At 29.9% G+C, this 26872-nt stretch overlaps 6 protein-coding genes across 13 annotated transcripts; 2 read left to right on the top strand and 4 right to left on the bottom strand.

Moving 5' to 3' along the window:
- Positions 1-14: 14 nt before the first annotated feature.
- Positions 15-6067, bottom strand: LOC100744737 (alpha-(1,3)-fucosyltransferase 7-like). Of its 4 annotated transcripts, none has more exons than XM_003491627.4 (5): positions 5829-6067; positions 5117-5243; positions 4682-4971; positions 2963-3120; positions 15-1028 (listed from the first exon to the last, which is right to left on the bottom strand). In XM_003491627.4, the coding sequence occupies exons 3-5, from the start codon at positions 4853-4855 to the stop codon at positions 98-100; spliced, it is 1263 nt and encodes a 420-aa protein (XP_003491675.1). In that variant the 5' UTR covers positions 4856-4971; positions 5117-5243; positions 5829-6067; the 3' UTR covers positions 15-97. The 4 variants fall into 4 exon arrangements, with proteins under 4 accessions (XP_003491675.1, XP_033178225.1, XP_033178226.1 ...); XM_033322334.1 differs by having other exon boundaries at positions 4682-5017; positions 5127-5243; XM_033322335.1 differs by having other exon boundaries at positions 4682-5017; positions 5127-5247; positions 5829-6033.
- Positions 6068-6380: 313 nt separating this feature from the next.
- LOC100746465 (ribosomal L1 domain-containing protein 1) lies at positions 6381-8191 on the top strand. Its single transcript, XM_012388859.3, has 3 exons — positions 6381-6897; positions 7187-7752; positions 7946-8191. The coding sequence occupies exons 1-3, from the start codon at positions 6434-6436 to the stop codon at positions 8119-8121; spliced, it is 1206 nt and encodes a 401-aa protein (XP_012244282.1). The 5' UTR covers positions 6381-6433; the 3' UTR covers positions 8122-8191.
- Positions 8133-9562, bottom strand: LOC100741436 (ankyrin repeat domain-containing protein 40). The gene is made up of 3 exons (XM_003491600.4): positions 9303-9562; positions 8829-9127; positions 8133-8718 (listed from the first exon to the last, which is right to left on the bottom strand). The coding sequence occupies exons 1-3, from the start codon at positions 9473-9475 to the stop codon at positions 8360-8362; spliced, it is 831 nt and encodes a 276-aa protein (XP_003491648.1). The 5' UTR covers positions 9476-9562; the 3' UTR covers positions 8133-8359.
- Positions 9563-10188: 626 nt separating this feature from the next.
- On the top strand, positions 10189-16698 carry LOC100749254 (splicing factor U2AF 50 kDa subunit). Of its 3 annotated transcripts, none has more exons than XM_012388857.3 (8): positions 10189-10366; positions 11103-11332; positions 11421-11681; positions 11766-11904; positions 12010-12065; positions 15038-15319; positions 15898-16062; positions 16140-16698. In XM_012388857.3, exons 1-8 carry the CDS (start codon positions 10345-10347, stop codon positions 16269-16271), a joined length of 1287 nt encoding a protein of 428 aa, XP_012244280.1. In that variant the 5' UTR covers positions 10189-10344; the 3' UTR covers positions 16272-16698. The 3 variants fall into 3 exon arrangements, with proteins under 3 accessions (XP_012244280.1, XP_003491627.1, XP_012244281.1); XM_003491579.3 differs by having other exon boundaries at positions 10345-10366; positions 11766-11916; XM_012388858.3 differs by lacking the exon at positions 10189-10366 and adding an exon at positions 10388-10670 and having other exon boundaries at positions 11766-11916; positions 16140-16271.
- LOC100740270 lies at positions 16659-17795 on the bottom strand. Its single transcript, XM_003491590.4, has 3 exons — positions 17602-17795; positions 16995-17078; positions 16659-16922 (listed from the first exon to the last, which is right to left on the bottom strand). Exons 1-3 carry the CDS (start codon positions 17642-17644, stop codon positions 16753-16755), a joined length of 297 nt encoding a protein of 98 aa, XP_003491638.1. The 5' UTR covers positions 17645-17795; the 3' UTR covers positions 16659-16752.
- Positions 17796-18115: 320 nt separating this feature from the next.
- On the bottom strand, positions 18116-26583 carry LOC100748178 ((E3-independent) E2 ubiquitin-conjugating enzyme UBE2O). 3 transcript variants are annotated; one of them, XM_033322333.1, is made up of 9 exons: positions 25972-26583; positions 25535-25708; positions 25299-25457; positions 24586-25242; positions 24285-24495; positions 24019-24202; positions 21947-23928; positions 21498-21869; positions 18116-18336 (listed from the first exon to the last, which is right to left on the bottom strand). In XM_033322333.1, exons 1-8 carry the CDS (start codon positions 26191-26193, stop codon positions 21505-21507), a joined length of 3954 nt encoding a protein of 1317 aa, XP_033178224.1. In that variant the 5' UTR covers positions 26194-26583; the 3' UTR covers positions 18116-18336; positions 21498-21504. The 3 variants fall into 3 exon arrangements, with proteins under 3 accessions (XP_033178224.1, XP_003491618.1, XP_012244343.1); XM_003491570.4 differs by lacking the exon at positions 18116-18336 and adding an exon at positions 18378-19307 and having other exon boundaries at positions 25972-26582; XM_012388920.3 differs by lacking the exon at positions 18116-18336 and adding an exon at positions 20224-21281.
- Between the last annotated feature and the right edge of the window lie 289 nt (positions 26584-26872).

Below are 26872 nucleotides of genomic sequence, written 5' to 3'. Positions count from 1 at the left end.
AAAATAACAAACTATAAGTTTAACAGATAAAAATTTAATTCAGTAACGTTAAACAGTGATAACAATATAATACAAAGACAAATAAAATTTAAATATATCAGAGAGTACAATCTCGTTTTTTGTTCCAAAACAATTCCATATCCTCGTACACTTTGGGGGCAGGAGAATTATAATGAAGAGCTTCGCAAATACGGCAATAATGTCGTGACATGCTGCCAAAATAACCATGTTCGTTGATTACTTTGTAATATTTACGCCACTCATGGAACTCGAAATATTTATCATCGTACTTATTAAGATAGCGAATATAATCTGCTAAAGCTCTCGGATTAACAAAATCACTAACGTGAAGGAACGAATGTGGTGGTAATAATTTCTCGCAATCTTTCTTTGGTGCACCCATTATTACTGGTATTGCTAATTTGTGATAACCATGCCAGAATACTTTTTCTGTTAAGTATTCTCTACAATTTGAGTTTTCAAAAGCTAAATAAAACTTGTAGGAATTTAAAACAGAACAATCTTTATCGAAATGACCCGGACATGCGGTCGTATTACCATTTAAACATTTTCCATATATATCAAGATCACTACCGAGAATTACTTTCAATTCGCTAATATATTTCCATCGATCATTAGTGCCTCCGCAATTACTACCCATCACAGTGACCAGTTTAGTTTTTGATTTTTGTATCAGATCCTTCGAAAAATTTATATTTGGTGAATTTATAAACGAAGTAGAAATCGTTCTGCCGTAAGGTATTGGCACATCACTATTCATTCGATACGTCATTGACCAGTTAAATAAACCATTATATTTAGACAATTGTTGATTTCCATAGATAAAAGTGTGTATTGGCGATTCATCAGTCAAAAAGATCCACCTCTGATTCCATCGTGTTCTGATTGGCAACTCCAGTACATTTTGTGTCAGATGCAAATGAAACACAACTGCATCTGCTATATTTAAATCTTTGGATTGGTAACTTAATACACATTTTACTGTACAATTTTCCCAAGGTGAAAACCTAAAATAGAAGTACATTTCAGTTCAAAGTTAAATAGAATTATAGTTTAAAGTATATGTACTAATATTATTACAGTAATACTCGTGTAAATTTAATTTCATACAATTGCTTTACCTACATTTCAGTAACTCACATCTTTATATCTCAAACTCAAATATAGTCCGAATTTATTAAATCGAATGTCGAAAATAGTGAATAGATATAGGAAGGATAGGCGAGAAAGACAGTATATCAAGCAACGACGATCGAGCACTTTTAAGTGACATATCTTGCTCATTTGATTTTCCGGTGACTATGAAACGTCCTTTGAAGATCCTATTACAATTTTCAAATGGGAATCTACATTTTTTATTATCAAAATACGAACTTTTAAATTCGACATGCTGCATGCCGTCGACATTAGCGTCATCCGATATACATCACGAGGATACATAAAGATGTTTTTCATAATGCCACCATTGGTATATATTTCCAAAACAGTCAGTCGGTCAATCACTTTCCTTTTTAGTTTCTTGTATCGCTTTATCGAATTTAAAAGTTCGTATTTCGATAGCACATGGTGGGAGACACAAGTTTGTAACGTTTGGAAAATGTCTCAATGCCAAGTATATATAATAAAAAATGCAGATACCTACTTGAAAATTTTAATATGACCTTCATAGGATTGACTTTGAAAAATGTAATATAATCTTCATATGTTTTAACGTTATCGCATGGTCGAATAGACAAGGATATAGTATGTCCTCCTTGATATCATACAAGTTTTGTCTGAAACACTTTTTCGTGTCATTCATATTTTTCGAGATGTCTGAACGTTTCCAGATAGACCGGACACATTGTATAGAATTTTTATGTAATGAGATGATTGAATGAAATGAATAAATGACTTAATAACAAGACAACTCAAATTAGTTTTAACAGAAATTCGTTTTATATCCTGGAAATTATTGATAATTCTGTGACTAATTTATTAATTAGTAATATTGTTATCTATAAAACTTATTTATATCATTATATTTGTATTGATAAGATAGAAATTATAGAAATTGATAAAATAAAATGAAAATTAGTAGAAGTTGATATTTGTATAATTTGATCATTCATCGTAACCGTTCGGATTAATAAATTCGGCTCGACCGTTGTTTCTTGACACACTATGTATATCTTTCTAATTCGCTTTCGTTATATTTGTCATTTGTTCTTATCGAGAAATTGAAAAGTATTGCAAAAAAATCGCAACTTGTTCAGCAAGAATTACACGGGGTGTCTTATCTGATATTGTCACTTTGATTTATGTGATTATTATTATTCGTAATGAAAAATATTTCGGATAAAAATTGTATGGCTTCAAGGGGGACATATTCTGATGTTATTATTTTTTCTTTAGGTGGTCGTGTAAAGATCATGTGAACATCTGAAAAAAAATTTTTTGTTTTTCTAAATAGAATCATATCTTTTTTTAATACATTAATTAATGCAGATCGAAATACTCTACAAAAAATTATTAACCTATTTATGTCGAAAAGCTACTAGTTTAATAGATATTTCAATTTTTATTTTGTAAACCTTATTGTGTGAAAGATACGGAAAGACATAAGGCAATACTTTTGTATTTGTTTTCCTTATCTTTCGTACGAAAGCTTTTACAGTTAACTTTTACTTTAACAATAACTTTTCGATATACAGGGATCAATACTTTTTTACGGAGAATATCGACGTGCATTGATTAATGTACCTCCTTCGCAACCATTCTATTTTTATTTGAAGTATTTTTTGTTACGGATGATAATAGTGACATAAATCAACATATCAGGTGAGACAACCTGAATAATACAAAGACCTGATTTATCGTAAATTCAGCAAGCATTACTGTAAATTAACAAGTGCATATTTATATCTCATAACAAACAAGCTTTTAATATAATTTTATTAACTTTTTATTCGTAAAACGTCTGATGTGCCTACGTTCCAAAAACATTCCGTGCTTCCAAATTAAGATTAAATACGGTTCCTTTCTCTTATTTATTATCGGTGGTGTTAAACTTCCTTCAGAAGACAAGAGCCATTTTCCAAGTACAGACGTTGTTTCAATCTGATACGGATAAAGGCGCAAATTAGTAATGCTATAAAAGTTATTCACTTAATTCGGAACCCGCGCTTGCGAGAACATAAGAAAATGGCAACAGTATAACATACACTACTACTACAATCGAATGTCACTCGCCATCTATGAGCTGTTGCTAGAAGTATAATTAGGCGAGAACGTGAAGTGGTTTAGTATCGTCGGAGCATTTTAAATTTGACACAATAAGGAGAAGACGATCACTGAGAAAAAGCGAATCCCTTGTTTTCGCCCGACGATTTCATGTCCCTGCGCGCTCCTAAACCATCCAAGCAAGCAAGTGCAGCCGGTTCTGTTCCCACATGTAACTTAATTTTTTCTTTAAATAACTGATATCTTGGATTACCTGCTTACCTGAAATGTAATTACAACAAATCTTTCTTATTTAAAATTGAAATTGTTGTAAAGAAAGCAATCTCAGAATGTTATGTCTGAACGAACATAGATACCGTCTCCCATGCAGTTCACTGAACTGTCCATCTTTCAAGGGTATAACTATGTTCAATATCGTTTCGTTGATAAGAATCTCAACAATCTAATTAAAAACAACTTTATAACAATGAAATAAAAAAATATGAGAACTATTTTTTTATTTTGACGATTTATAAATGATTGTGTCATAAACAAGTAGCCTTTGCTGAGTAGTCCGAACTCAAGCACTGCAATACAAGAATTAAATTAATTTCTATTTTCTTAAACTAGAATTCTGTGAGGTATCTCGTATCTCAATTGGTCTGTTCAATTTTTATTCATACATTCGACGTATTCACAGCAGAATGATCAGGTAATAACGGTCAATTTGTAGAAAGTGATCGTGAATAACTTTTGGAGTACGACGTAGAAGAAAATGTTTAATACGTTGAAAATAAACATTACTAAACAATATGGAGAAAGAGCCGTAATGTTTGTAAAAATGTGAACAATTTCATTGTAATTCGCTAATAATCCTGGCAATTGAGTGTACTTTTAAATAAAAAAAATTACATTGTAATTACATTTTTTCAAATTAATTTCAAATAAATTCAATTTCAGGTAAATATAATCCAAGATTTCAGTTATTTAAAGAAAAAATTAAGTTACATGTGGGAACAGAACCGGGTGCACTTGCTTGCTTGGGTGGTTTAGGAGCCCGCAGGGACACGAAAATGCGAGATTCGCTTTCTCTGCGATCGTCTTCTTATTGTGACGTCAAATTTAAAGTGCTCCGACGACAACTAAACCACTTCATGTTCTCACCTAATTATACTTCTAGCAACAGCTCATAGATAGCGAGTGATATTTGATTGTAGTGGTAAGTGGATATATTACACTGTTGCCATTTTCTTATGTTCTCGCAAGCGCGGGTTCCGAATTAAGTGGATAACCCTGTACATATAAGTTCTAATAGAGACTCTATGAAACTTACTTAAACTACTAACGTGTTTTACTCAATAGTACAGGAAATATATATAAACTTTTTCATTTTCATAATAGCACAATCAAAAGAAAAAGGATTATAGATTAATCTTAATAAAATCAAATACAGATGTACCTGTTCATTTCTTAGTAATTCTTCTTTTATTTGTTGTCGGTGTTTCATTTGTTTCACAACCACATTATTAACTCTTCTGAGGATACTTGGAAGAGTACCAAAAATTGCACAAAATATTACGGATCCAACGCATAGAAATAATATTAGTTTCGCGTATCGTGAAATCCCGCGCATCGTATTTCCGAATTTTTCGATAGAGTGTGGCAAATATTATTCGTGGCATATTGATCTTCTATCATTGTCACTTATCTTATCATTTGACAGCTGTTTTTAATCTTTTATGAGACAAAATTGATAGTTAGTAAGATACACTGTTAGAGCGGTGCTGTAATAACACTAAAACGATATGAACCTTTGTTAGTATAAAAACTGATAACATGTAATAAGGTAAAGGATAAAAAATGTTTAGAAGAAAGAAACAGGTCTGACCAACAGTCGAGGCTACCTTTGACGTATGTTGCAAGCAATCGTTGATCTCGATTGTCTTGGTTAACCAAGTGTAACGGTCCGAGGTGTAGTAAGTTGCGAACGTTATCCCCAGCGGTGATAGAACATCACACCCCTTGCTATTGTTTCAAGAAATATTTAAATTTATTACAAGAAATATTAATACCAAATAAATTAGATCTTAATCGTTTATATTCGTTTAAGATTTATTATTAGGCAAGTTTATTGGTTTAATGTTATGCTATTTTGTACACAAGTGTGAAGAGTACATACTTACATACATACGTATATCATATCTGTTTGGATTTCAAATTTCGCGGTTATTATTCAATTCATTAGTATTCGTAATAAAAATGCAATCTACTTATTTATTAAATGTTTCGATTGCAAATGTATGTCAATATGTTTCTATAACTGTAATTAATTGTTAATACATACTGAATGATTACTAAATGTTCAAATTTACATTTTATTAAAGAATTATTTAAAAATAATTTTTATTTTATCAATAACGAATAAATTTAATTTATTATATACTATTAATTACTGACAAGAAAATATATAGTATTTAATAGTAATACATAAATCATGATAAATTTTAGATATACGTACTACAAAATTTGGTAAGTCAATTATAATTCTAGTTAGCAATACTTCTTAAATCAAAAAATTTCGATATCTTAATCTTAAAATTACTTACATGTACATGTAACGTTCCAAACTTTTATCTATACAATTAGTTCTTACATTTTAATTCAAGCAGGTTGACTCGCTAATTGAAATATTTAATATATAACAAAATTAACTTGAATTTTTTTAAATATATATCTTTATTTTCTGTTAATTAAAGTTTTTTTTTAGTATACTTAACCAATATACATTTTTAAATAATGACTTATGTCATAATTAACCGATACGCAATTGTTCCTTAATTATGCACGAATAATGCATGCATAAATATATTTTTTTACACAGATACAACTAGTTTCTGTCTTTACTGTAGTAGTAATGATTATATATCGCTAATTATATGTAAATATTATTATCTATTGATATCTCATTTATTCTGTTGTACCTCGAAGGACGATATAAATACTAGGATAATTTATTTTAATTATTAAGAGATTGAAAAATATACTTTTATTGCTGCGAATAAAATGTTAGAAATGAATGAACCTTCTTTACTTGCATATGATCTATGGTTGGCACTATGCGCTATAGCACAAGAAAGTTATCTACAGAACCGTTTCCGTTTCCGCTCTTAGATTCGGAAAAGTAGACATAAGTAATTTCCATGTGTACAAGATGGTAACTACTCGTAAAATTATTAAAAAACGTATAGAATTACCAAAAGTTGGAAGTGCACAGAACACGAAAGTTAACAGCCACATAAAGAATAAGAAATCGCGAAATGAGAAAAATCCAAAAATGATCAGTGATAGAACATTGAAACGTACATTAAAATCTTCTGAAAAAAATAATGTGCAAAATAAGACAAAAATTAGTTCATATACAAAAGCAATTTCTGAGATTACAGAATCGCGGAAGCGAAAAAGAGAAGATAGTATTAGTGACAAAGAAAATACAGATTGCTTACATTTGAGTGATTTGTCAAAAGAACATATATCACAATGCATTAGCGTGATCAACCATTTGACTGAAGAACAACTGAAGAATAACAATGCATTGTTTGATGACGAAAGCCAGTCAATATTTATGCAAATAACATGTATTAGAGTACCTAAAACTCCAAGAAGATGTATCAGAATGTAAGTTTACGGTTATACATTAATTATACGTATCTTTTCAAATAAATAAAAAATCATTTTTATATATTAATATTATGTGATTTAATGCATATGTATAATATATAGTCACAAATGATTATATATATATATTTTTTTTTATAAATATATATATATATTTTTTTTATAATCTCCAATAGGTCCTTATGAGGAACCGTGATTATAAAGTCACAAATGATGTTCATTTTTATTTTTAATAATCAGTATAATTAATTTTATTAAAACACTATTTATTGCTCAATTTATTTTGTAGATTATTACCATATTCAATAGTGTCATCAAATGACGAAATTGGACTTTTTGTTGGTGATCTTCAAAGAGGTAGAAGAAAGGATTATGAACCAACGATAGAATATTATGAAGACTTATTACGTAAACACAATTGTACAAGAATAAAGGCTATAATACCAATGAATCAAGTAAAAACTGAATATGATCAGTATGAATTAAAAAGGAAGCTTGTTGGTAGCTATGATCATTTTCTTGTAGATGGAAAAATAGCTGGTCATTTATCTCATTTATTGGGAAGAGAATTTTATAAGAAAAGGAAATTGCCAACATCCATCCGAATGCATAGCAAAGATTTAAAACACGAAATAGATTATGCTTTGAGGAAAACTGTCATGCAGATACATTCTTATGGTGATACTCATATAATTCAAATTGGACACACCTCTATGAAAAAAGAAGAAATTATAGAAAATATATTAGCAACATGCAGTTATTTATCTAAAAACTACCCAGGGGGTTGGGCTAATATTCGTTCTATTCGTATTAAAACATCTTCTAGCCTTGGCCTCCCTATATATACAACATTGAGTAAGTTTTGATTAATTACATTTAATTCTCATTTTTATAGGAAAATTCTTATAAAAATTATATTTTTATATAAACTTAATGTGTATGTAAATCAATATGCTGTGCCAAAGAACCTCCTTATAATAGACTTACAATATGACTATGATTAATTATTATTATATGTATGTTTAATGTGTTTCTTATTTGTTTTTAGAAAATAAATGCTTGGTTAGAGTGCCAATAGTGCAGCCTAAGAGACCAAAAGCATATCGTAATGTATCAGGAGAGCTTAGTACTGCACCTGGTATTGTTAGTGTAACTGTTACTCCTGAAGGAGACATTATTACTGTTAAAAAGAAAAGAAAGTTTCTTTCTACAAAGAGAAATTAACAAAACAAATAAAAAAGTGTAATTATTTTTTATTACTTTATTAAATCTAGTAAACAAGGTTAAAAAATTATCCTTCTACTTATTATTACCTTAAGTACTTTGTTATATTAAAAAAGTTTAATTATTGCACTTTAAATTTGACATACCTAATTACATATATATTGTATTTTACTTAAATGTTAGTTTTCTTCATTTAATTACATACGAAAAAAAGAAAAACGATATATGATACCAATAATTAATATAAAATAGTCTGATCTTTCTTAGAAATACTCTGGTACCCATTTGCTGGACTTGCTACTACTCCTGAATGTCCCATTGTTGAAATACCATTGGTATTTTGCATGTACTTATATGTGTTTACAGTATTTGTAACAACTTCTATTTCTTGGAAGTTTTGAAGTCGTTGAATATCTTCATCTTTTCTCAACCTAGTATTGGGCAGTTTTCTTAATTTTACAATTTGGTTGGGTTCAACATTTAATTCTTGGCAACATATCCAAATCAATGCTTGATATGTCAAATCACTTTGTGGTAACTCAATTTCTATAAAATCTGGGTCAGGGGCATCAGCAATACGAATCTTTAATACTAATTCTAAAAAAATGTTTAGATTTAATGTTCTGTTTCATTATCTTGAGCTATTAATATTCATATATGTACAAACATTAAAATTACAAAAAATAAAATTATTACAAATTTCTCACCATCTTGGTATAAACCATTGTTTCTTACTCTAGGAATTCCTGAATCTGTAGCTCCATGTACATAATCACTTTTTACATATTTAGGCATAACATTATGTACTGCTGATTCATTTAGGACTCTTTGAGAATCAGTTGGCATAACTAGAGGCATATCTAGAAGTTGTAAAATCTGTGGATTGATGCACAAAAATGCTGGAGTTTCTCCAATTTCAGATCTTATATTCTTATCTGCACCATTTTTTAAAAGCAAGGCAGCTACATCTAAGTACCCCTTTTTACATGCCCAATGTAAAGGAGTCCTTAAAGGAAAAATACTAATTATGTCATTATTTTGATATTTTTGACACAAGGCCATTCAGTTTCATTACATGTACACAAGGAAAGATATTGTATGGTTTTACTCTTATACATTTTTGCTATTAGTTATTAGAAAAAAATATAAGAATTGCATATAATAAATTAAAAAAGAAATACCATCCATTAACAGAGTGTCGTGCATTAACATCGACACCTAAATTAAGTAATTCTTGAACAACGTCTGTATCACCAACACAGGCTGCTTTCCTCAATCGCTCTTCTAATATTCTCTTATTTTCCATGTTATCATAACTTCTAAATAAGTCTACGGATTTCACATTTTTTTCCATTTCGAGTTTATTTAGGACATTTTGAAATGTACAAATACAAAGAATGGCGTTACTTAATACAAGTGTTTGAGAGATTCAAACTCAGTCGCTATCTAAGCGCCACGAGTGGTAGCTTAGAAGAATCTTACAGGAACATCAGATAAATTGAACATTACAAATTTTAAAATTTTAATATTTGAGATTTTTCATTCGTAACAAACAGATTTATTTAAAAAGAAGATATAAACTCATAAATAATTAGTCATATCAGTTTTATCTGAATATAATTAATATGAAAATTTTTTGTAAAAAGCTTGATAGGAATAATTTTTTACTCTGAAACTATTTAGATACATTTTTGCTTAACAATTTAATATATATCATTAAAAATGTTACAATTTTTGTAATTTTTTATTAAATTGTTAAACTTTTTAAAATATATCCAATTATTTATTTGATTTTATTTTGATAGATGATATCTCAAATTAAGTATTAATTCAATGTTTTTAATCTTTTACCGAATAAAATAGTATTGTATAATATAATATTTGTACCACTATGTATAATAAAAATTTATTTCAATTAACTGTTGTTGTTTAAATATTGGGAAATTTCAGATTATAAATTTACAATCTATGCTGATTAAAATTTAATACATTTATATTTAAATATTTATCAGAATAATATACCAGAGAAATCAATTCCGGTTGAATCTTACGCCATCTGGAACCAGATATTGTATCAAAATAATTATTCCTAGCGAACATCTACTTAGCCTATCGCCATTTTAGAATAAAAATTTGTTTTAAGAGCAATTGACACTCGTTAGCTTCGTTGTTATTTATATTATTACTTCTTCAAAATAAAATTACGTTTTAGGTAACTGAAAAATGGGCGAAGATTATAATGGAGGTAAATATCCCAAAGGTCTCTTTAGAAATCTTTGTCAAGTATACTGTGCTTTTTCGTCATTGTTCCCGCGTTACAGTCAGGTAAATAAGTCGAGTGAGTGATCGTAATGGCCGGAGAAATACTCCCAAGAAGAGTCAACATATCTTGAGGCATTTTTTTCAATATTTCTTTCTTAAAAGATCTCAAACTATTCAACGTTTACTTAATTTCAGTGTGAATAAAATAGTGTTCAAATATTTTTTGCAAAATCTTGTGAGTTTATCGGTAACCTGAAAATAAGCATCTACGAAGATCATTCTTATGGGTACATTTTTCATTATATGTAGTATTACGTCACAATAATAATTATATATTATTTCATCAACTCTTTTCAAGATTTCTATTATATATTTTTTATATATTATGAATTATTAATTATGCATTTTAGAATTGTAATTTTAATCATTCAAATGTAGGTAATGACTAAGTACATATAACATATACATATATGTATATTACAAGTTAAATATACAGATAGTAGTTGGTAGTTATTGATATATGTATGAAATTGTATGGAAGTTTAACATATATCAAAATTATAAAATTGTAAATATAATAATTTTAAAAAATATATTAGGCCATTAGGAGAAATTCATATGTTATTCATTAAGCATCATATGAATAGCTTTTTTATTATTAATAACAATGTGAAATCATGTGTATTTATATGTATATTTATATACTTATGTATTGATAGATCGAGACCGTCAGGACCGTGAGAAAGATAGGGATAGGGATAGAGATCGTGATAGGAGACATAGATCTCGTAGTAGAGATCGTAGAAAACGATCTCGTTCACGTTCTAAAGATAGAAGAGATAGGAAAAGGAGTAGCTCTCCTAAAAAAAGCCGCAGTTCTAGAAGGAGGAAGCCATCTCTTTATTGGGATGTACCACCACCTGGATTTGAACATATTACTCCTTTGCAGGTAATGTATTGAATTTTATTAAATTAGTTATCAAAATAAATTAGTTTTTTTCTGGAGATTTATTTAATTTTAATTTGAATTATAACAGTATAAAGCTATGCAAGCTGCAGGACAAATACCGGCAAACATTGTGGCAGATACACCACAAGCAGCTGTGCCAGTTGTTGGTAGTACAATAACTCGCCAAGCAAGGAGACTGTATGTAGGAAACATTCCATTTGGTGTAACTGAAGAAGAAATGATGGAGTTCTTTAATCAACAAATGCATCTATCTGGTCTTGCTCAAGCTGCTGGAAATCCAGTATTAGCATGTCAGATCAATTTAGATAAAAACTTTGCTTTCTTAGAGGTACAACAAAGTTTATTTGAAAATAAGGTTTTGCAATTTAGTTTTTATAGTTTCATGACAAAATATTCACAAAATTGTTTTTAGTTCCGTTCGATAGATGAAACAACACAAGCTATGGCATTTGATGGTATCAACTTCAAAGGACAGAGTTTGAAAATAAGAAGACCACATGATTATCAACCAATGCCAGGAATGACTGATAATCCAAGTATGAACGTGCCAGGTACGGTTCCCGGTATGTTTTATACATACTCTTTATATTTTTATGTATGTTTAAAAATTTGCTTTTAATATTATGTAAAGTACAATGTAATATTTTGATTTTTAGATTCTCCTCACAAGATCTTCATTGGTGGTTTACCCAATTACTTGAATGAGGAACAGGTATGCAAACAAGTCTACAACATAGTTTTGTTAATTGCACACCTTTGGAAGCAGTTCTTATTCACTGATGTCTATATGTATATTAAAATCTATTTCATATTTATTTAGTATTTTTCGTAAAAGCTTTAATAAATATATTAAATGTATCTAAATGACATCAGAGATTAAAACAACTGCACTGCTGTATAACAATGCTGTAGGATTACCTTAAATATATGCTAGTTCTCAGCATTGTGAGTTATACCAAAGGATTAAATTATTACATAGGTATTTAGCTATTTAGCGGAGATCAAACTTACGAAGATGTGTCATCTACTGAAATGCCATAGAGGTATGTATGTGTATCCATTGGATTCCAGCGTTGATTAGGTTATATTTAGCTAGGTGACTTGGATTCTAATTCCAGTTGTGTGTTCAGTGAACTCTAAGGGCAATGTAGAATTTCATCTCTCGTATTTCTTCTCGAAGCGCCATGATTAGATAGTGGATAGGAAATTGGTTAGAGGCGTTGCAGCATTCAGGTGGCATGCAGTCGCAGCAGTCGCATTTCTTTTACAGTCTTTCTAGGAACATCGTGGACCCAGCCAAGGGGATACGAAATTTTTCAATAAATGACTGAAAAAGGGAGGGGTAGGAGGGGAGAAGAGAAATAGTTATACTTAAAGCAGTCATGCAGAATTGTTAGGTGATGAACTCTTCAAAAGTAAAGGTTCTTCGTATTTTTACATCTGAAACTCTTACAGAATGAGCCTGTTTTCATGCAGTGGTATTACATACAAAAAGATTTTTTAGGACTACAACAGACAAACCAATCAATTTTACCTAGTATATCAGTTTTTTTGTTTTTTGTCTTGATGGGATTACAGGGTCAACACATAATCTTATGTGCATCTGGTAACAGCTCCAAGTCTTTTGGCACCTATTCTTTTCAGGAGTATCTTTTCTCTTGCAGCTGTTTTCTTTACAGGCTTTTACAGGCTTTACAGCTCTTCGTCCTTGTGCTTTGATACGTTTACAGGTTACGCGAACGAATTTATGTGTTCGAGTATCAGTAATGTGCATTAATACAAAGACAAAGTGCAAAGAGAAAGTAAGAAAAATAAAAGTCGGTACATGTGAACTTTAAACGCCGGAAAAAGTTAATACTGTGTTATTAAAGTGATACATTGATGGAATAATACAATCAAAGAAATATAACCGTTTGGTTATTATATAGTAACTGTGGACTGATACCAGTGCCCTTTCTCCCCATTTCTTAGCTTAGGGTTGCGCCGATCAAAAGCATTTGCTTACCACTACCACTACTTCTACCACTACTTCTACCACTACTACTACTACTGAACATGACAAAATACCACACTGCCTGGAGAGAGGCTAGCCCAGTCCCTCGAGGCAAGTACTTATATCATTTTCATGCCTTCGTATTGGGCTTATGCGACTTTTGCAGCCCCTTTCAGAAGATCTCGGTTCTTCTAAACAAATGGTGCGTTTTCTAATTGGATAGTTTTTTTATTGATAATAGCGTGTTGCTTACTCGCCAAAGAATTAATAATATAGTAGGTAACGCTAATTGATACGTGATATTCCTTATAGACTTTTAATGGGAATTTTTCTTCTTATTATCTCTATAATTATTTAAAATAGTAATTTATTCTTCTAAATAATAAGAATATACGAACCTGATGGTTTTATAATGATATAGTCTTCGTTGGAATACCTTAGTTAATAGCATATAATTTCTTGGATGGCTTAAGCAATCATATGTGAGATTACAATTTATATCTTGATGATATGAATTAGAGTGTTAACAAACACTTATTATAAAGTTACATAGATCACAACTACCTGGGAGTTTTGACTCCTAGAGGTGAAGATAAGTTTTCATTAAATGCAACATGCTGTTATCTTTGCTTCAGAGTTTTCAGTTACTTCTTGGGAATGGAAAGATGTAAGTAACTTTAAGGTACATGTTTTTTTGAAGAGAGAATTCAAAAATAAATGTGAGGGAAATCCACGTTTGAAGAGCAAGAGTATTCTGATTAAAACATTGACAAAGATCTGTTCCAGACTGGAGTAAAACTTTTATATGTAAAAAAGACATTAAGTGAAGATGTTATATGGAATTCGAGTAGGCGAGATATAATACATATGAAATTATACTAAATTTATTATTTTTTGATTATGCAACTTTTATATTAGTTTTAAGTTATGATATTGTGACTTATTTCCTTAATCCAAAATTAATTTTACGTTATTAATGATTTTCTAATTTAGTTGTAAATCAATTTTATATTTTAATTTTAAGAGATTAAAATGAAGTATGTAATGATATTTAGCACGTTTGTCTGCGTATCGTCTAGTTGTATTTGAAGTTTCATATATGTGCACAAGTTACATGTTAGGTAGTAGTCTACTCTATCAGATCTTATCAGTTTGCTGTAAAATTTCAGTTGTATTAGGCTGGATCACGGTAATTGTAGAATTCTGCCCATTGTTGACCTATAATCAGGTTACATAATTTTATTTTGTTCTCCTATTATTTACAATATTTCATCCTATGTTATATGTATTCATATTACTTATGTATATTATATTTTTATTTATATTACAGTCTTTTATTTTTCTAAAAGTACAAATGCGAAATGGTGACAGGAAACACAACAGTACTGATTGTAGTTATACTCATACATTTTCATAAGTAATTAGTCTATTGCAGCTTTTGCTGATCGGATTTTTGTGATATATTTAAAATTCGTTGAATCAGGAGCAGCACCTAGTAAAGTCCTAGATTTTCGATATGCAGTAAACGTGTTAAATTGCTGTACCTGTTGAGTCATTATGATAATCTGAAATATCTGTGTTTATTAATTATGTTGAGAACTGTAATAAAATTAAAAGTTGCATAGTCTATATGAATTTAAATAATATTAATATTACATGACTAAATAAATAATGTTATTTTTACAATACAGGTGAAGGAATTACTGATGAGTTTTGGACAACTGAGAGCATTCAATTTAGTAAAGGATTCAGCTACAGGTCTATCCAAGGGTTATGCATTCTGCGAGTACGTTGACGTGTCAATGACTGATCAAGCAATTGCTGGATTAAATGGAATGCAGCTGGGAGACAAGAAACTGATTGTTCAACGAGCTAGCGTAGGCGCCAAGAACCCTATGATTGGTGCACAAGCTCCAGTTCAAATTCAGGTGCCTGGGTTATCAATGGTGGGCACAAGTGGGCCAGCTACTGAGGTAAGATAATTTTATTATAATAAATTTATATGTATAATATTAATATATATATATATAAACAAAATATAATAAATAAATAAATATATATATATTTCGGCTTCTTCCCAAGGAATGAATTTAGTTTTAAGATAATAAGTTATTTAAAATATTATATGCTTTTACTACTCACACTTCTCTCGCTTCTTTTTCATCTGTTATCATCCATTCCAAATTATTATACTAAATTATACTCTATTTTAACCTGTACTATACTACTGTCTTTAGTTTTCTAACTCTATGTTTACATCCCCTTCTATCCCTTTGTATTTTTAGTTTTCTTTTTTTATTGCACTATTCTTCTTTAATATTGTTCCTCTATTTCTTTGATTATTTTGATACTCTGTTTCTTTCAGCACCTTATAATCTCTACAGCATTCCACCAGTTTCTCATTATATAGTTCCTCATGTATAGCATACTGCTTTTCCAATATCTATTATTTACTTTTTTCATTATATTCATTAAATCATAATTTCTTAATAATACATTATAAAACACACACGTATTGCATTTAACAAAATGTATTATGACATATATGTAGGTTCTTTGCTTGCTAAATATGGTAACACCTGAAGAATTAATGGAAGAAGAAGAATATGAAGATATCTTAGAAGACATCAAGGAAGAGTGTAATAAATATGGTGTAGTCCGATCTGTGGAAATACCTAGACCTATAGAAGGTGTTGATGTACCTGGATGTGGGAAAGTATGTTTTTTAATATAATAAAATATTAATTTATTTTAATTTATAAAAATATATTAATAAGTTTCTTAATGTTGTAGGTATTTGTCGAATTTAATAGTGTGATTGATTGTCAGAAAGCACAGCAGACTCTTACAGGACGAAAATTCAATAATCGCGTTGTTGTAACATCATATTTTGATCCTGATAAGTATCACCGCAGAGAATTTTAAGACCTAGATTTTCTTTCTTTCATATCAATTCATAATTGACTACAGTGTATAATATATATATACACATATATTCATTAAGTACATATATAATATATATTATATATATGTATTGAATGAATAATCTAAAGAATCTAAAAATTAATGACTCTCTTTTATCGGAATGTACAAAACAAAATGTAATTGTTTTTTGATCATACTGTGCATTAAATAGTAATTGTTGTAATTTACGTATCTTTCGATAACATAACCAGATATAAATAATCCATAATTTATGAAATTACTAGTAAGAAAAGAGATGCTGTAAAAGGATACCATTGTACAAATAGCGACATCATTGTTTACATCAATCAGTAGTGAGATTGAAATAATCCATTGTTAAATGCAGAATTATATAAAAATAAATAATAAATTGTCATACTGCATACAATTTTTTGTATAAAAACATTTTTTATCTACATTACATATATATAACATTGGATATCTAAGGTGCAGCTTCAGTTTGCAATGCAGGTTGGTATGATGCATGGCTTTCTCCAGTATCAGCATTATCAACCACAAATTTTTGTAATAGGACGTAGAGTCCACCGCCGGCAAATAGCATGCTAATTCCTATTAGAAGTACTATAGACCATGCTGGTATTGCAGTTCCCCCTAAAAAATTGATATATTTAATTATTATGTACATCATCTTCCCTACATTTTGTTTTTATATTTTTTACTTACAATAATAACGCCTAGTAATTGTTTTTCGACCTTTCAAAATTTTACGTCTTGCTTCAACTCCATCCATAAAGATTCCCATGATTACTATATACAAAATTAATAAATAAGAATGTAAAAGTAAAAAGAATGAGAAATAATATTCCAATATAGTTTGTATTGTCATTACATATATTTATTCATATTCTTATTGACCACACTAATATATTTTACAATTTTTTACATTTATAAATGTATGTTTTTAATAATGTATTACATATATTCAATGTATATATTTTATTTATTTCAATTTTGTGTTTCATGTTCATATATATTTAAAAAATTTATTTAAAAAATATTTAAAAAATTCTGGAACGAGGACATAAATACGTATATCGTGTACATGTGGTATAATTGCTACTAATACTATTTTATTAAGATATAATTTTAGGATTAATATAATTTACAAATTTTAATTAAGATTTCCAGAATTATAATTAAATATTTTATATTTTATGCAAGTCGATTCTTTGCTTTTTCATCAATGCACAATAGATACGTTTAATAGTATGTAACAATTATTTCAAAAATATTGTATTTGAAATATAATTAATTTAATTTATATACTTACATAGGCCAATAGCAACATAGCATAATAACTTTTTAGAACACATTGTTGTTTTTACCAAAACTAACCACGTTATAGGTAGATTAGAATCAAAATTAACACTTGCAGGTAAAATAAGCAGGTGAATAACGCTCGAATCGTGTCAGAGATGAGGATGTGGATACGAACGTGTGAATCAACGTTTTGATAAGATATTTGATAACAAATGGAAACCCATCTTATCTCATTTTTACAAGAGATAAAAAGAATTTTTTGTATGAGCGCTTATGAGAGCACTAAACAAATTATCTTTGTTAATTGGTATTTTAAATTCCTTAATTATCTGTTTATTAATTCTGTCAATTATTTGTATTAGTAAATATTTAATATCTTTTACACGTATTAAAATTTGTTTAATTCGTTTTTGTAACTGCAGGCAAAAGTAAAATAAATTATACTTATAATTTAATAATAAATAATTATTCAAGTAAATATGACAAACGATTTGATTTAGTTAAAATAAATTTATACAAGCATATAATAATATATGTACAAGTTTATATAAAATACTTCATCCGAATTGTACACTATGATTTAAGGCGATTTAAATATTTAAAAACTGAATTTTTTGCGTGCTTGACATTGAATAATCGCCTAAAGAAATGTGGAAATCCAGAATGTAGTTGGAATTTGACGGTTCGGATATGAAGCAGATTATCGGGAGTGCAGGTCGAAGATTCAGGTGAGTATGGGTAGGATCTATGAAACAGAAAAGATTTATAGTCAGTTAATATTTTTTGATCGCACATACTAACTTTTTATTAAATAGAAATCAAGGAAATCAAATTACAAGTAATAGATCATTACATAATAATCGTCGTAATATATTAAATTAGTCGATACCAACAAGAAAAGATCTTCAACTAAATATCAAATGAGATACTTTCTCTAATACACGAAATAGATATAGTTAAGATTAATGCCTTATATTAGAAGGTTTATAATAATATTCTATGTAGTTGTTCACTAATCCTTTGAAATATTTCTATTTAAATTAAATATATAAATATATCTTAATTAACTTTCAAAATAGTTACATATACTTACGAACTAAATTTGTAAAATAAATCAATAGCTTAGTATGCTTTATATGTATGTATAATGTTTCAAAGGATCATGAGAAACAGTTACTGAAGCAGCATTTAAAATGTTGGTATCGACAGTTTATATGTTGACTCGAATAATTAAATATATTCCATCTGTTCTTTTCATACAATATTAAAGTAATTTTACGGCGAAAATAAAGCTCTATGCAACTTACGGATATAATTACCATCATAATGTAAATAGAAATAGCTGGCACATATACAAGGCTTTCCAAAACATCACGTTTCACAATACAAGCTCTTCTCTGCCTTAAAAGACAGTACTCGCATTGTTTCTTCCCCTCTCGTTATTTTCTTCGTCTAGTTTAGCTATCATTTTTACTTAATACATTTTCTCTCCCTTTCCTTTTTTTCTAGAGATTGCAGTTTCCCTGGTATAATTGTGATTTTTTCCTTTCATTTTTTTGTTTATGTATTCAGCACCATATGATTTCGAGGAAACGTTCGCGCAAACACATGTTTTCTTTTTTTACTTTCCTGTCTCTGTCTGTACCCATTTTGTATGCACCCTGTTGGCGCAAGAATTCCAAAGTCGCCGCACTTTATGGCGATTGCTTGACAACACTGCAATATGGTCGAAGAATATCAAATCTACTGATTTACAGCAGAAAAGATACACTTCGACATGTACAGTACTACGTGATCGTATATCTTTCATTAACACGCAAATTCTGTGCTATTATATATATATTTGATAGATATTCAACGAAAAGAACAAATCGATATAATGGAAAGAACATGCAGATAAAATGTATATGATGCGTACACATTAAATTGTTGATTGTTTTTTTTTTAAAGCTGACTACATTTCGGCGCGAGAGTGGAACATGAATTTGTGCATTAATGTTTCAAGTCGCGCACATACTGTACATATCCGGTACCGTAAAAATATCACAAAGAAATAATTATTCGAATGATCAATACAATTTTAATTTGCATTTATATTTACGAGTAATCAGTTAATAGGATTAAACACTACCTAGTAACATAAATTTTTACGTCGTTTATTAACATATAAATATAAGCATATAAATAAACAAAAAATGCAATATATAAATAAATTAAACTTGTGTAGTGGCGTGTATAAATATAAGAAGTGTATAAATATAATAGCAAATAAGACATCCTTGTAAAAAGAAAGTTTTCATTGGAATTCTGTTCCTTTAATAAAATAACGGAGCAGTTACATAAATAATTATTTTGGGTTGTACATATATTTTAAAATTGGAGTACGAAAAATAAATAAAATATAATAATATATAAATAAAACAAGATTATATAACATAATATCAAGTAAAAAACACAAAGCTGAACGTTGTTCTTAATATGTTAATCGTTCTTCGATTACTTCGTTGCATGCAATATATCTCAGAATGCATACTCCCGTTTCACGTGTATTAAGTTTCATACTCCTAGTTATATGCATTCATTTTTAAATTTACAGAAACATGAATCCCTCGTCGCAAACAAATATATTCTATTATTACACCAAAGAAGTGTAAAATTAAATAAAAAGAAAAAATAAATGTAAGTAATACTGCAAAACGCTTACGTTGTTTAATAAGTACTAATGTTCTCCGCAAATGTTCGTGACAACATCAAGTACTTTATTATCGAATAAATATTATATATACCAAAACAAAAACGGAGGATTCACAAAAACAATTTTTTCCTATAAATATACGAAACAAATTATCGATAAAGAAAATTCCTTGACTGTAGATAATAGAATGTATAATAATAATTTGTTTATAATTTACATACTACGTTAGAAGTATCTATAACATTAGACATTAATTGTCATAGGTTTCTGATCTAAATACGAATCTTTTTGTGCCTAAACTACAACCTATTTGCAATCAAAATCATGTAATTTCATTTGAAATATTGTATTATTGAATGGCATAATGATTTTTAAGATATTTGAAGGATAATGAATTTCTCTTTCGTAAGGTTGGTGGCGTTATTACTCGATTGTATTCAGTGAAATGCATGTAGAATTAATAACTATTATTATCGTGTTTCTTAAACTCTATTGAGAAGTGTTTTCACGTTGGCTTAACGTATTGCTACCTTTTATTGGTTACTTTATTTCTTCATTTTAATTTTTCTCATTCTTTATGCAGTGACAATACTTTTTCGCTTATTCAATATTTGACATTATTTTCTCCTTCCTTGTTTCTTTGTTTCAATAATTCAGTCAAACTGCGTTTTTGAGAAACGCCTTCTATTTTCATTGCAGAATTATAGAACTAAATGCATATATAGTATCCCGTGACCAAATATTAATTTTATATTCGTAAATATTATAATATTATGTATTATATATAATATACATATATGTATTTTTATTATTATATATTCTATATAACATCATAAATTAAATTGTGTAATATATCTCAGAAATTTACGAAATTGTATACAAGAACAAGATCTTATTTGTTCATACATGCCTATATGATCGTATTTATTACGTTACTATGTGGTTACTCTACAGTAACAAATATCTCTAGCTGCGGAGCAATGACAGCGGCGTTTCTGTTAAAAGTTATCGCTTGTTAGAAGTGGTGTTCATATTAATAAATAAATACCGCGAACATCATTGAACATATCTTTAATATATATTAATATATATATTATTATATATAATAATATATATATATTATATATATACATAATAAATTAATTGAATGTATTACCGAATAATCGTGTATCTTTTACGAACTAAATATTTTGGTTTAAATTTAGGTTTACCTTGTGGCTAGCTGATGGTATGATCCAACGTAATTTTCTTCGTTTCGCTTAGTGATGTAGAGGAAATATTCGTGGACGAAGATGATACACGGTCCTTTGATAGGCTACCGTTTGGATTTAATTTGGAACTTCCTTCACTGATCTCTTTTTTACTGTCGTGTTCCATTGTATTACTGTCAGCAGTTTTGCTTGTTTCGTGATCCTCGCTCTTTGTTTGCTCCTTGATATTTTCCCAAGTATGTACGTCGCTGTTTCTTTCTATAATACCCTCTTTAATCAGCACTTCTTTAAATATAGCTAAAGTTTTACGGAGTGTTATGCAGAAACCTCTAGACGCTGGTATTAATGGAAATTCTGGTAAAATTTTGTTATCTGGATAAAAAAGTAATTATTAAAATTATCGACTGCAAGTTTTCATAGATTAAAAAGAAAAAAAAATTACAACATACCAACGTCAGATATTTGTTTAAAAGTAGTAGGTGTTACTGGAGATAATGGGTGTTGATTATTATGTTGTTCAGAAATTTCCATCCACAACTCTAAACGTTGCAATAATTTGTTTGCATGCCTCTTGAAATGTTCAATAATAATATCTTTAAATACAGGTGGTGGATGTTGTAATAACTTAGTCTGTGCTTGAACCAATTTTAGTACAACCATTTCATTATACATTCTTGAATTTTCTTTTCCTTGTTGAGAGCCTTTTTGTTTATCGAATCCAGCTTCATTAAAATATGGTTCTGGTACGAGAATAAGGCCTTGAATCGAGACTATAACTTGCAAGAGAGTTGAGGAACTTGTCCACACTTCTGTTCCACGGCCAGACCATGTTCCAAGTAAGCTTACACAAACTTTACCATCCTCATACAGATTGGGATTTAACCTATCATTACAGTAAGAAATATAATGACAAAGTGGTGGAGCAGCAGGATAATCGGCAGATAATTGAAAATCAAAAAGAAAAAGACCATCTTCGTATGGTGTTTTCTCAGGTCCACGAAACATTACAGAATATAAATCTATTCTATCTTCAAATCCCTTTACCCATATACCGGGTGGAAGTGAACTTTTTAAAAGTTTTAATTCCTTGGAAACAGTTCTGAAAAAGTTTGTAGGATCTGTAGGCTGAAACATTGTTAATTTAAATTTATGACTATCTGGTGCTGTTTCTTCTATAGAAAATCCTTCCCCTTCTGTATATATTGGTGGTGGAATTTCTATGGAATATTCTGATGGTTCTTGTAACAATTCTATACGTTTTTCTTCTTCTTTCTTCTGCTTCTTCAAAGGAGACGATCCTTTTTCGGCATCGGATAATGACATCTTTGATAACCCAAATCGTCTAGAAACTTCTGCATGCGCTAGTACAAGTTGAGCTTTTATTAAAGTGCACAATTTAACGCAAACTTGAGAACTAGCCACGTGAGAACTTGTTATGTGCATCTGAGTTTTGGAAGTTTTATTCATTTCTGATTTCTCTATTGAACGATCAGGTACATTGTTCACATCCTCGCTAAGTAGAAATTCGCCACTTGAGTCACTCGAACCCGACTCTTTCTTTGAATTTTCTGCAGAATACAATCCAGAATCTTCAGGATTAGGATTAACATTAATAAATAAACGATTAATTGATTCTTCACCTTTTACATTCTGTTTATTGCTGGGTTCGTCGTTTTTATGATCAATGGATTCTGTCATATCCGTTACAGTGGTAATGATCTTTTCACAAGGATTACTTCCTGATTGTATATTATTGGAATTTTCTATATTGTTCTTTTCTATATTTTCTTCTGATCCATCAGATTTATGCGTAAATAATCTTGTTACTTGATCCGCCATACGTTGCGCTACATTTGCACGACCACGTTCACGGACTCTCTCCAGAAGTCCTTGAAAATGACATTCATGGAAGAAAGAGGTACCCATAAGTTTATCCATGTATCGACAATCTTTATAAACTTCTAATAATTTTCTCATAACTTCGGTTGTCTGAAGTGAGGGATTTTGAGTGAAAATCTCTTCCAGTCTAGACATTGCAATGCGAGCTTTTTCGATGTGTGCGGCTAGCTTTGGTTTTATATTTTCTAATTCTGTTTGTTCTGTACCATCGGTATCGGCGATATACCAGTCTTCCAATTCCGTTTCCCATGACGCGTCAGACGATACATCATCCCAAAGTTCTCCTTCGTCACTATCATATTCACCTACTTTATACAAATCTTGAGGCCAACACATACTTACATGTCCATCAACCCACCACACTTTAACTCGTCCTTCCGGATAATTATCTAGCACTTGACCAGCAGTACATCCAGCATCTTCTCCTTCAAAATTAGCTATTCGAATTACTAATGTACCTGGTCTGTACTGAAAGTCTGGATGATCTTTTAAATCATATACACTGACTTCACGTTCTTCTAGTAAAGTTGGCCTAACAAATATTTATCAAGTTTAATATTATATTTTTCCAATAAATTCCATTAGTTACAATGAAAAATGTATCAGTAGTAAATATACTTACTGCGGACTTTGAGTAGAAGTGTATGTTTTAAACCATTTTATTTTAGCTGTTCTACCCTGATGGTCAACACTTTGAACTACACCATACATTCTAGACTCTTCCTTTTGATCAACTACAAAATCACCAGGGAAGAATTCTTTATCATCTAAGTGATGAATCGGATAAAGTTGTGTTGATGGAATACCTAAAAGCAGAAATAGAAGTTATACAAATTTTATATTACTGAAAAGTAACACATCATCAAAACAGCTATTTATAAAATTTACCAAATTCTACTGAACCATCTTGCCATACAACATTAGCTTTTGTACTTGTAGATAATGTTTCCACAACAATTTTAGTCCCTGGAATCAATGGAGCTGGTGGAATCTTCTTCTTTGCCTTGCATAACTTTTTCTTTTTCAGAACCTTTGTCATTAAAGCTGGGCTTTTTTTCTTTTTACCCATGGATGACATGCTAGAACATCCACTAGATACCTGGAAATATTAAAATTTATTATCTTCATTCATTATCTTACGTTTATCATTGACTAGATATTAATTGAAAAGATTAATAAAAAATCTTACTGAAGCACTGTCACTTTGCGATCCAGTATCTTCTGTATCCCAATCATCTGAACTTTCAGTATTCTGGTTTTGTACTGGAGGCATTAGAGTATTATTGCTTGTAATATTTTGTAAATTGTTAATATTATTATGAGCATTCTCTTCTAATGTTTGCTGTTCATTAAGTTTATCTTTATCCTTCTCCTTTTTTCTATCTTCAACTGGCTTTGTCACACTGATATTTGGACGTGTTTTCTTTGGACTATGTTTAGGAACTTGAAAAATGTCTCTTTGTTGTTTTCTCCATTGTTCTCGTGTAATGACATTTTCATCACTTTTAATTACATAAAAGTTTCGATCTCCCACTTGCACAGTAGATGGTTCAAAAACATTCAATAATTTTAGTTTCTTCAAATTTTCTCCTTCAACTACGAATTTTGGTTGAGCTTGATCTAACCAAGCACCATCCTTTGAATATGCTCTACACTGCCAATGCACTCCTACCCAATCTGTTTCTACCTTTTCTACAATTACCTTTGTTAGTTTCTGTGGTTTAGATTTTCTCTTTGCTTTCATTTCTTTTGTACATGTAATCCATTGTGCATCTTCTAGGCAGTGAACTGGTCCCCACAAACTTTGACCAGGATAAAATTCAGAAGAATGAGGAAAATCATTATCCTAAAAAATTTTCATTGTAGTTTTAATCAAATAATTATTCTGGATTTAATTCTTACATTATCACGTCTCTCCTCTAATTGTCCTAAAACACGAGAATCTGTTTCATTTATGACACAACGAGATCCATCGGGTGTAGTAAGCCACAATTTAAAATTTGCCATTTTTATGCCACCAACCCATGAATCCATACAAACAGCTATATCCGTTGCAAATTCCTATAAACATAAACTATTAATCATGATGTATGAGTTACTTTGATAAAAATAACAGCTATAAATGTATGATTACATACTTCCAAAGGAACTAAATCTTCGCTCCTAATATTGGTAAGCACTTGTTTAGTACCAATCACTTGAACACAGGCAGTAAGCTCAATATCCCTACAGTATCCTCTCTGTGTATCCTTTCCTTTGATCATCCGACGTACAACATCTCCTGGCATAAGTGTTCTATCTGCTAAATGTACCTATAAATAAAAAAATTCATTTTTAGAAACCCTGATATTCTTGCAACAATAAACAGTTACAGTTATTATATCAGATATGGATTCAAATTTGAATGTAACATTCAATTGCAGATTCGTTGGTATGACAGGTGTCGCTTTTCATAGAATTAGAAACAAATACAATAAGAAAAAGGTAATAATGTAATGAAATATTAATAACCAATTTATATATAGTCTACTATTTTTAAGCGATGTATTTGCGTATCGTGTTAATTGTTAAATACCTTCTTCGAGCTGACCAACTCCTCGATACCGGAGGGATGCCAGACCACGCGAATCTCGCCCTTTTTCCTCTTTTGGCTCTCTTCGCTGTCAGAACTTTCTTCGGACAAATCTTGGTCGTCATTTTCCATAACAATTCCGAACACAACATTACCTTTCTTATCCACACGATAGACGACATCCTCGTAAAAGTACTGACACTCTACGCCAAAGTTCGTAGCCATCTTTCCTCTAATCACTGAATACTCGCTCTCTGCCGACGACGGCTGACAGAAAGTTACACGGCGCAACGGTTACGGCGCACGTCGCAAGCAAGGAACTTGGCTCCGACCCCGAACCCGACCCCAACCCCGACTTAAAAACTACCGATTTTAGGTGCCTTTTGACTAGTTTTGATTGTTCTCACCGATCGAGATGTTATCGACTTTTCCCAAATCGAGAATTGTTCTCAATCTTTTCTCAATCGTCATTTCAAACCATATGTCAAAATATATTTTTATCTAATATGTACCTTATCAAGTATACATTTATACGTATTTATAAAGCACTTACGTATAGTTTGCGTATGAAATGTGTATATATGATACATGCACATATGTATGTAAAGTTTAGTTGATAAATTTATCTTATTTGGGAGCGGTTTCATGTACGATTTGACAGATGTATAGCTCATAATCATATGAAGTAACAAGGAATTAATGCTTTGCTTTTGTGAAAAAATAAGGATTCTTTAATGGAGTCACTTTTTTAATTTATTGAGAAATATAAAATTCAATATATATTAATATTATTTATATGTATCAAATTAATATATGCGTAAATTTTAATGAATTTATTCAATTTTCTGTATATATACAGGATTGATTGTCAAATAAATATATCTATGTCTATAGTTTGCAAATA

This window comes from Bombus impatiens, unplaced genomic scaffold (genome assembly GCF_000188095.3).
Source record: "Bombus impatiens unplaced genomic scaffold, BIMP_2.2 scf_0582, whole genome shotgun sequence".
Classification (NCBI taxonomy): domain Eukaryota; kingdom Metazoa; phylum Arthropoda; class Insecta; order Hymenoptera; family Apidae; genus Bombus; species Bombus impatiens.
This window is presented reverse-complemented; position numbering and strand designations above follow the sequence as displayed.